Below are 11,197 nucleotides of genomic sequence, written 5' to 3'. Positions count from 1 at the left end.
TCTTTCCCTTTCTTCCTTCTCCTCCTCTCCTTCCTTTTGTTTTTCCAGCATGCCATAAGGTGCATGCATATACATGAGAGAAAGAAAAAGAAAAAACCCCTCCCCTTCTCAACAGGGCCTAGTCATACAAGAATCCCTTTTCTTCCCTTTTTCTATCCTGTGAAGATCCCAGGCATGTACATGCATGCCCAGCATGTAAGCCACCAGGGTCATGACCTGAACCTCAGCTGGCCATGTGGGAGCCTGGCTGTCTCTGCACAGTGGTTAACCTCTGTGCTATAGGGCCAACCTATCCTCCCCCTCCCCCCCCGTTTTTTTTAGAGGTTTTTGCTATAGGATGCATGTGCTCGCCAGACAGACAGCGAGAGAGAGAAAGCGAGAAATCACCCCCTATGGGAGATGGCCATGCCGCTATCCCTTCTCCTCTGTTCTCCTCTTGGGATCTTGGGTGCACACGCGCACGGCATGAGTTTAAGCCACCAGGTCTGGGATGCAAACCTCAGTCGACTACATGGGAATCTAGCGACATAGCCATCACGCTAACTGCTGGTCCCATCCTCCCCCTTTTTTTAAAGAATTATTTGTTTGGGTCAGCAGGTGCATTCTCTCTCGATCGCTTGCTCTGTCCCTCTCTGGTCAAGTTAAAATAAATAAATAAAGTTGAATAAATAATTTTATTTACTGGTTTGCTTATATATTTTTTAATATTTATTTATTTATCTATTTTTCATGAGTTTTGCCAGAGAAAGACAGACAGAGACAGAGAGAGAGATGGAGAGTGAGAAAGTAAGTCGCTAGGTCTGGGACTCGAACTGCTGTCAGTCATGTGGGAATTACAGTGATGTAACCACCACGCCACCTGCTGACCCAGATTTGTTTATATTTTTTAATTTGACCAGAGAGAAAGATCAAGCTGCCAGGTTCGGGACGTGAACTGTGGTCAGCCATATAGGAGTTCAACACCCAGCCCCAATCCTCTTTTTTTTTTTTTTTTTAAGGTTGTAATTTCAGCTAGTGAGCAGTACCTAGAACACTTGTTTTCTTGAGCTCTGTATATCAGATCGACTGGAAAGTAGTGGTAATAGCCAAGAAGAGAAAATTGAGCTAATGAAAGGAAAGCGAGAGAAGCATCCTGGATCTGGGGTGATGGCAGTTCTTCAGCTCTGGACTAATTTGAAGATGCTTAGATTTCCCAACTTCTCATTTAGTGTCTGTATTTTGTCTGATGCAGGGCATGAAGATTACTTAGAGTCTTGTTTCCGGCATATATAAATTTTATGCGTACTCACTGCCTTTATTTCAGTGACCCAAGTAGCAGAGGTGGACTAACCCAACATTGTCACTCAGGGATCTGATTGTCTTGGAATGGACTCCCGGGCCCACATCCATTCAACAAACATTTATTGAGCTTTTCAAATTGCTAAACATGGAGATAAACATGAATTTCTAGTCTAACTGAGGGGCAAACAAAAAGCTAGTTGTGTATATTTTAAATTCAGTTACTAATTGCACGAGAGAGAGAGGGAAAAAAAGCGAATACTCCCAATGAGACAACACCTCAGTCTCGTTGCTGAGATTCATCCCAGTTTCAGCCTGCCCTAGGCACAGGCAGGTCTAGCATATTCAGGGAGTTATTTGGACTTGAACCTTCTCATATAGGGTCAGCCTTGCAGAGTGTCACATTTTACTGTTGCACGACCATCTGGCCCCCTATTTCTAATTGTAATACCCACTAAATAGAAATACGGTCCCATGTGGATGACTGTGATTCAAGTCTCAGACCCATTGGCTTGAAACTCAACACCAGGTGCATGTGCTTGCATGTCCAAAATCCTGAAAGAGTGGAAGTAAAGGGATTGCAGTATGGTCATCTCCCCTGAGAGGTGATTTCTTCCTTTCTGTCTCCCTGCTCATCTCTGTCTCTGTGGCGAGCACAAGTGCCCTAGAGCAAATAAAATAAGTAATATCTGGTGGAGATTTGGGGATAAGGGAAATAATTTAGAGCAAAACTGCCCCTAAAGAACTTTCTACAGTGATTAACACCTGCTGTATTTGTGCCACCAGTCACACTTGAACTGCAGTGAAGAAAACTATTAAAGTGCCCTCAGCTGTAGTGGCACAAGCAGGAGGGCACTGCTGCACAATGGCTGACCAACATCAATAGGCTACTATGCATGGTGCTGCACATCTGTGGTGCTAGCTGACCAGGAAGAACACAACAGGACCCCGTCAGAAATCTCTCTCCTCACTCACTGAAAGGAAAAAAGGAGAAAAAGGCTCGAGAGAGCGGAGCTTTTACTTAATTAGCTTGAATATAAACAGCCATGTGTGAGGCTTCCCAGTGGTCCAGTGGTTAAGGGAGCCAGATCCCACATGGCCAGCCACACAATTTGAATCCTGGCTCTGACATCTTAAAGATCATGATGGGCCCATGTGCATATGTGCCCAAAATCTCAACAGGAGGGAGAACTAGAGAAGATTGAGGCATAATCATACTCTCTTGGGGTGTACCTTCTTCCTCCCCCCTTTTCTGTGTCTCACAAGTACACATGCCCTCTGACGAATATAAAGAAATAATGTTGGAGATGGTAAATGTGCTTATTTCCTTGATTTGATTCTACACTGAATATATGCTTTCCACACTGTATCCCCCACAGTTATAAAATTATATGTAAATCATAAATTACAATAATTCTTTTGGGAGGGGAAGAGATTTTTGCTATAGGGCACGTGTACTCGCCAGATAGGGTGGTAGAAAGTGAGAAATCACCCCTCGGGGGGGATGGCCACACTGCAATCCCTTCTCTTCCATTCACCTCCCGGGATCTTAGGCATGTGTGCACATGCTGCTGGCATGAGTTTGAAGCCACCGGGTAGAGGTAAGGGACTTGAATCATGGTCGACCATGTGAGAGTCCAGCGACGTAACCACTATGCTATCTGTTGGCAATAAAAATTATTTTTCAGGCCAGCGGTAACATAGTGGTTAAGGTGGCTAGATCTCACATGGCCTCCTGAATGGTTTGAGTCCTGGATTCAGTGGCTTGAGAAATATGCCAGGCATGTATGTGTGTGTGCCCAAAATCTTGAGAGGAGAATGGGGGAGAAGGGATTACAGCACAGTCATCCCCTTTGGAGGGTGCTTTCTTGCTTGTTCTCTCTCTCTAATGAGCATATGTGCCCTGTAGCAAATTATACACACACACACTTTTTTTTTTTAGTGAATGTTTCTATAACAAATATGCCAAGTAGATGACAGCATGACTTTAGCCCTTTGGAAGGTGATTTCTCTGCATCTCTGAAGCTCATGCTTCTTCTGGCAGTTCCAAGGTAGATAAATAGATGGGTGCATCTGCTGGCAATTAGAAAGTAGCTAGCTAGTTAACTGTGTGGCCAGTGTCTACTCTATTGGGCTACACAGATCTAAGTGATGTGAACTAGAATTCTTAGTTGTAAGAATGAAGCTCTTGGGACCAGCAGTTAGCGTAATGGCTATGTCACTGGACTCCCACGTAGTGGACTGCGGTTCACGTCCTGGACCCGGTGGCTTAAAACTCACGCCAGGTACGTGTGCGTGCGTGCCCAAGATCCCGAGGGGAGAATGGAGAAGGGATTGCAGCGTGGCCATCTCCGCTGGGGGGTGATTTCTCACTTTCTGTCTCTCTGTCTCTATCTGGCGAGTGCACGCGCCCTATAGCAAAAACCTCTTAAAAAAAAAGAAAGAAAAGAATGAAGCTCTTGTTTTTGTGTTTTCACCATAACACAGTAATTCAAAATCTAAACAATCTCAGCAATAATTTGAGACTTTCCTCCTTTTTATTTATTTATTTAGCTATAGGGCGTGTGCACTTACCAGAAAGACAAAGAGAGAGACAAAGAGAGATAGAAAGCGAGAAATCACTCACCGGGGTGATGACCTCCTTGCAATCCCTTCTCCATTCTCCTCTCGGGATCTTGGGCACACACACACACATGCCCGGTGTGAGTTTAAGCCACTGAGTCTGAGACTCGAACCACGGTTAGCTACATGAGAGTCCAGCAACATAACCATTACTCCAACTGCTGGTCCCTCCCCCTTTAATTGGGAGTTCTTTTTGCCACTGTCATCCCTGACACATCAGTCAGGCCTTTCCTAGAGAACTGAAGTTTCTATAGCCAGGTAGTCAAATCAGATTATTGGCTGGTTTTAGTTACAGTCTCTATCAGGTGAATAAAATGTTACCGAGGGCCCCAGTATTCTGGAGGCAGAAACCTCAGGAATGAGATTTAAGATTGTTCTCTTTTTTTTTTTTTGGAGAGATTTTCACTGTAGGGCGTGTGCGCTCGCCAGACAGACAGAGAGAGACATAGAGACAGAAAGCGAGAAATCACCCTCCAGGGGGGATGGTCACGCCGCAATCCCTTCTCCTCCATTCTCCTCTCGGGATCTTGGGCACGCACGCACACGCACCCGGCGTGAGTTTTAAGCCACCGGGTCCGGGACACGAACTGCGGTCGACTACGTGGGAGTCCAGCGACATAGCCATTATGCTAACTGCTGGTTCCCAAGATTGTTCTCTTAACACAAAGTACCTTTAAAAGATTTGAGCCCCTTGTTTAGGCAGGCTGGTGGGAATGAACTCCTTGCCTAGCTGAGGCTGGCTCAGATAGTCCCATCTTTGCTACTCTGTATCTTCACTGTCCTAGTCTTTGCCAGGTTCAGTTGCAGTGGAAAACCTGGAGATGGGGAGGGTGGATCACCTTAGTTTGTTTGGTATGAATTACTTGAAGGGCATTTGCTTTCAAATGTTCTAGTTCTTTACTCTTGAGTTTTTATTGCTGTGGTCAGTCCTAGTACTAGAAACTCCAATTTATTTTGTTTTTATCTTGCTTAGACAACCTCATCAGCCTTGAAAGGTGCCATCCAATTGGGCATTACTCACACCGTAGGAAGCCTGAGTACCAAACCTGAGAGGGATGTCCTCATGCAAGACTTCTACGTGGTAGAGAGTATCTTCTTCCCCAGGTAGGTACACAAGTTAATGTTCAGGAGAATATCTTAGAAAATGTGGTTCTTTCTAATCAACCCCAGGGCAGTTTTAGGGGTTCAAATCTAATTTAGATATGTATCCAACTCTTAAGCTGATAATCAGGGTGATGTAAGACTGGAGATCTTGGAGAGCAGATGCCGTCCTCTAGGTGCTTTTATGAACCTTCGGCCTGCGGAGTGATCTGTGAAAAAAATAATGCATTAGGTAGGAGGCAATGTAGTTGTGCCCTTGCATTTGCTTCCTATGTTGTATCTTTATCTCACTAAGGAACTGACTCTTTTAATCTCTCTAGTTTCATAGGAAGGATATATTGGTCCCCCAGTAGGAGTCTTGGTGTCTTCCCAGGGTGGACTTCCTGGTGATAGGGACTAGAAAGTTATGGCTTCTTTGTTCTGTTTTTTTTGTTTTGTTTTGTTTTGTTTTTTTTGGAGAGGTTTTTGCTATAGGGCGTGTGTGCTCACCAGAAAGACAGAAAGCGAGAAATCACCCCTACAGGGCCACGCTACAACCCCTTCTCCTACATTCTCCTCTTGGGATCTGGGCACACACGCACACACGCCCAGCTTAAGTTTAAGCCACCAGGTCCAGGAATCGAACCGCTGTTTACTACATGGAAGTCCAGCGACATAGCCATTACGCCAATAGCTGGTCCCTAATGGCTTCTTTTACTCCACAGCGAAGGTAGCAACTTGACCCCCGCTCATCACTACAATGACTTCCGTTTCAAGACCTATGCCCCTGTTGCCTTCCGCTACTTTCGGGAGCTATTTGGCATCCGGCCTGATGACTACTTGGTAAGCTTTTGGATCTCAAGACCTAAGACTTCAGTATCAGAGGGATATTATCAGAGGAAGGTCTTTCTCTGTCTGTGATCTTGTTCGAGTTTTTCTTTAGAACAGAATTGCGTTTCTGTGATGAGCATGCCCTGGTGAACCTGTCTTCTCTCTCCTCTCTCGCCCCAGTACTCCCTCTGCAGTGAACCACTAATTGAACTCTGCAACTCCGGAGCTAGTGGTTCCCTCTTCTATGTGTCCAGTGATGATGAATTCATCATTAAGACGGTGCAGCATAAAGAGGCAGAGTTTCTGCAGAAGCTGCTTCCAGGATACTACATGGTAAGTGCGAGGAGAGCACTGACCACCGTGCTGCCTGCTCCTAGATAGTCTGGGAGGCCGCCTTCAGCAGGGCAGACCGTGGCAACATTTCTGTCTTAGTGTAGTTCCTCTGTGTGTTTTCTGACCCATCTCTTTTGCCTCTCTATGATTATGTTTATTTGTCCTACTTTTAAGTGTTAGTTGCCTTAGACTGTCTTACCCAGAGGCAAAATTCAAGATGTTTTTGTTTTCTGTTCTTAGTTCAGCTCCTAGTTTGGGGAAAGAGGTGAGTAACTTCCCTTGATAGTGTTCTGTTCAGTGTTACTCTTAACTGCTCTTGAAGGTTCTAGGGTTAGGGTTAGGGAATTTTCCTTACATCCCACAATCCTCCTCCCCACCCCACCCCAAGAACCTGCTATATATTCAAGGCTAAGGGTTGAGACTTTTTCAATACTATCTTCTCATAAACCTCTCTCAAAGAATGCACCCATCATATGTTCACTGCCCTGACTGATGACTGTACTGGAGGGTCTGTGGCACTGCTTGGTGGTGATCTCGTTACTGAGATAGTTTGTAGTTTGGGAAATTTTAAATGTGTGGGTTGATGGCAGACCATTTGTGCCTGAATCCCATGTAGGCCATAAAGGGAGGACGGGTGGCAACTTTTTGTTTTTGTTTCCCTGAAAATCAACTCACTTGCTCCTCCTGCTTTTTACCTGTGTGTCCTCAGAACCTCAACCAGAACCCTCGGACTTTGCTGCCTAAGTTCTATGGACTATACTGTGTGCAAGCAGGTGGCAAGAACATTCGAATTGTGGTAATGAACAATCTCTTACCACGGTCGGTCAAGATGCACATGAAATATGACCTCAAGGGCTCAACCTACAAACGGCGAGCTTCCCAAAAAGAGCGAGATAAGCCTCTCCCCACCTTTAAAGACCTGGACTTTCTACAAGACATCCCTGATGGTCTTTTTTTAGATGCTGACATGTATAATGCTCTGTGTAAGACCCTGCAGCGTGACTGTTTGGTGAGTTGATCATATTTTTCCTCTCTCAGACCCCAAGAATCTCAAACACGAAAACAACTTGGAGTTAGGCATTGAGTCTGTGGGAGGTGGGATTCTGTTCCTTTGCACTGTATGTCCCAGACTTTATTTAACATAACTTTGATATTAGCTCTTTGCCACGCCTTCACATTTTTACTTTCTCCCTGTTTATGTTTCCCCTTTATCTCTCAATGGGGCTTTATTGTCTTCTCTAGCTACCCTGGGCCTCAAAGTCAAACATTCTGCTTTTTTTCACACCAGCACAGTCATTCCTCATTGGTCCCATGTACTGAATCCAAGTTTATACCTTTTTTTTTTTGAGAGGTTTTTGCTATAGGGCACATGCGTTCACCCGAAAGACAGAGAGAGACAAAGAGACAAAGAGATCGAAAGCAAGAAATCACCCCTCAGGGGGGATGACCACGCTGCAGTCCCTTCTCCTCCAGTCTTCTCTTGGAATCTTGGGCACGCATGCACATGTGCCTGGCATGAGTTTAAGCCACCGGATCTGGGACTCAAAATGTGGTTGACTACATGGGAATCCGGCAACATAGCCATTCCGCCAACTACTGGTCCTTATCTTTTTTTTTTTAAGAATTATTTTATTGGGACCAGTGGTTAGCGTAATGGCTATGTTGCTGGACTCCCACGTAGTCGACCGTGGTTCAAGTCCCGGACCCGGTGGCTTATACTCACGTCGGGTGCATGTGTGTGTATGCACAAGATCCCGAGAGGAGAACAGAGGAGAAGGGATTGCAGTGTGCGTTGGGCCCACCCCCCCGGGAGGTGATTTCTCACTTTCTATCTCTCTATCTCTGTCTGTCTGGTGAGTACACATGCCCTATAGCAAAAAACCTCTCAAAAAAAAAAAGATTTTATTTATAACTTTATTATTTTATTTTAATTTGCCAAGAGTGACAGAGAGAGAGAGGGAAAGTGAGAAAGCAAGTCACCAGGTCCAGGACTTGAGCCGCAGTCAGCAGTGTGGGAGTCCAGCACCCTTAACCACCATACCACCTGCCAGCCCCCAGATTTACATCTTGAAAGCTGAGTATTGCTGCAGAAAATCACATGAGTGTGTATACTAGCATCTCTATAGATCTATGGTATCCAGCGCTACCTGGGCCTTTCTCATCAGTCCATTTCCTGTGCTCATTTCCATTGCTCTCACTCCACAGGGACTTCTGATGTTCGACACTCTTCAAACCAGTTTCTAATTCCCGTCTCCCAAGCTTTGTTTCTCAGCAAACTTCCTCACCTTTGTATCCTGTTTTATCCTTCTGTGCTCTTAGAAACTCAGTTTATAACCCCATCTGCACTAAAAAATCCTTTCCTTTTCTCCCAACTTGGTGTCTTATTTCAAGCTAGTCCCCTTGGTCCTCTAGATTTATATCCTCCTGGTTTTCATCCAGGACCTGCTTCATCATTTGCTTCCTTTCCCTCCTCTAGCTTTGGCCCCTGCTGGCTGTTTTCTTTCTACATCCAAACAAGCTTATCTCTTCTACTGTAAGTCTGGGAGGATTTTTTTTTTTTTTTTTTTTTTTTTTTTTGAGAGGTTTTTTGCTATAAGGCATGTGCGCTCACCGGAAAGACAGAGAGAGAAAGTGAGAAATCTCCCCTCGTGGGGGTGGGGGGGAGGATGGTCACACCGCAATCCCTTCTCCTCTATTCTCCTCTCGGGATCTTGAGCATGCATGCACACATGCCCGGCGTGAATTTAATCCACCGGGTCCAGACTCAAACCGCCTTTGTCTACGTGGGAGTCCAGCGACATAGCCATTACACCAACTGCCGGTCCAAATATTTTTTTCTTTAAAAAGCCTTTATCTACTGATGCTTCCATTTCTCCTCCTTTGCTACCACTTATCCCTGCATTATTCCTCTGTATCTTGGCTTTTGCAACTTCAGTAGAACTGCTCTTCCCAGTAAGCACCTACATGCTAGAGAGCACTTCTCAGTCTCTCCTGGAACTTTCTGCAACATTCGATAGTTGACTAATTTACTTTCTTCTTTTATTTATTTTTTTTTTTGTTTGTTTGTTTAGAGAGATTTTTGTTATAGAGCATGTGCACTTGCCAGAGAGACAGAAAGCGAGAATCACCCCCTGGGAGGGAGTGGCCACACCACAATCCCTTCTCCTCTATCCTCCTCTTGGGATTTTGGGCACGCATGCACACATGTCCAGCGTGAAGTTAAAGCCACTGGGTTTGGGACTCAAACCATGATGGTTCATGTGAGAGTCCAGTCAAACCACGGTCGACTACGTGGGAGTCCAGCAACATAGCCATTACGCCAACTGCTGGTCCCAAGTGTCTTTATATTCCTATAAGCAGGCAAGGTATCTGCACATGGTGGAGATTCAGTACATGTTGAACTGAATTGAAGCTGGTCACATAAAATTCTGCAACAGATGTGCTCTGTCACAAAGTGTCCTTTTACTAGACCCTCATTTTGGATTCTTTACAGCACAATTACATATTCCTTGTTCCCTTGAAAATACAGTGTTCTTTTCAGGAAAAGATACAAGGAAAGAATAGAGAGGTTCTCTGGGTGAGGCAATGGGATTTGAGAAGACGACTTGCTATTTACTTGGAACTGACCCAAAGAGGTTAATATACTCTTCTTCATGGAGTAGGAGAAACAAAAGATAACTCTGTGGTTAGCACTTGAATTCAATTATGAAAGCTGTGAGATCCTGAAAGAAATCTTCATACCTCCCAAGACTCAGACCATGTTTCTTCTTCCATTAGGTACTGCAGAGCTTCAAGATAATGGACTATAGCCTCTTGATGTCAATTCACAACATTGATCACGCACAACGAGAACCCATAAGCAGTGAAGCACAATATTCACTCGACTCTCGCAGACCAGCCCCGCAAAAGGCTCTCTATTCCACAGCCATGGAGTCCATCCAGGGCGAGGCTCGACGGGGTGGCACCATGGAGACCGATGACCAGTGAGTGGGCTCAGGGGCACCAGAAGGAGAGCATAGACTCAGTACTTTTTTCTTGAGTAAGAACTCTGCTAGAAAAGGAGGAGTAGCAGTTTAGGCAGCAATGAATTTCAAGCCGCCGAGTCCAGGACTTGAACTGCAGTCAGCTATGTGGAAGTCTAGGCCATGTAACCATTATGGCATCTGCTGGTCCCTCCTCTGTCTTAAGTGGTTTCTCTTATTTTTTTGGAGAGGTTTTTGCTATGGGGCGTGTGCGCTCACCAGAAAGACAGAAATAGAGAGACAGAAAGTGAAAACTCACTACCCAGGAGGGATGGCCACACTGCAATCCCTTCTCCATTCTCTGCCTGGGATCTTGGGTACACACACACACGCACCCGGCGTGAGTTTAAGCCACCGGGTCCAGGACTCAAACTGCAGTCGCCTACATGGGAGTCCAGTGACATAGCCATTGCGCCAACTGCTGGTTCTGGTGGTTTCCTTTTTTAAGGTATCCTTAAATAGACTTAAATAAGGTATCACTCTCAGGAAGAGTGTCTTATTGGACATTAAGATACAAAAGTACTAAGGAAGTTTAGAATTATTTGGAGGAATGTTCCCAAAATTGCTGAGGAGAGGTGATCCTTAGATTCTTCATCGGCATTGTAGTTGAAAAGGTGTAGTCAGCGACCGGCAGGTGACATGGTGGTTAAGGGCACTGGACTACCACGTGGTCGACCACAGTTCAAGTCCCAGACCTGGCAGCTTGCTTTCTCACTTTCTCTCCCTTTCTCTCATTCTATCCCTCTCTGGTCAAATTATAATTAATAAATAAATAAAGTTAAATAAAATAATTATTTTAAAAAGAAGAAGAAAAGGTATAGCCAAGGAGATTTGGAGAAAATGAGATTATGGTACATATTCCAGAGCAGTTCTTGGGGATATAGACAGAATCTCTGTCTCTCCCAGTTATGAAGGATGAGACAGTTAGGTTTAGGTCTCAGTTCTATGTCCTGATTTGACTCAAGGTTAGAAGCAGCCCCTTTACCTGCCAGTTGACAGATTTTCTAACTCTTCCCTTTTTGTCTTCCCCA

At 44.9% G+C, this 11,197-nt stretch overlaps 1 protein-coding gene across 1 annotated transcript in view; it reads left to right on the top strand.

Annotated features, from left to right (window-relative positions):
• The window catches only part of PIP5K1A (phosphatidylinositol-4-phosphate 5-kinase type 1 alpha), a gene marked incomplete in the record, with an annotated part of 78,924 nt that overhangs the window by 32,642 nt on the left and 35,085 nt on the right, over positions 1-11,197 (top strand). Inside the window, 5 exon segments of the mRNA XM_027768303.1 lie at positions 4,874-5,004; positions 5,706-5,823; positions 5,992-6,144; positions 6,854-7,153; positions 9,922-10,127. Coding sequence (XP_027624104.1) covers positions 4,874-5,004; positions 5,706-5,823; positions 5,992-6,144; positions 6,854-7,153; positions 9,922-10,127 — 908 coding nt within the window.

Source organism: Tupaia chinensis, unplaced genomic scaffold, assembly GCF_000334495.1.
Source record: "Tupaia chinensis unplaced genomic scaffold, TupChi_1.0 Scaffold145814_1, whole genome shotgun sequence".
NCBI lineage: Eukaryota > Metazoa > Chordata > Mammalia > Scandentia > Tupaiidae > Tupaia > Tupaia belangeri.
This window is presented reverse-complemented; position numbering and strand designations above follow the sequence as displayed.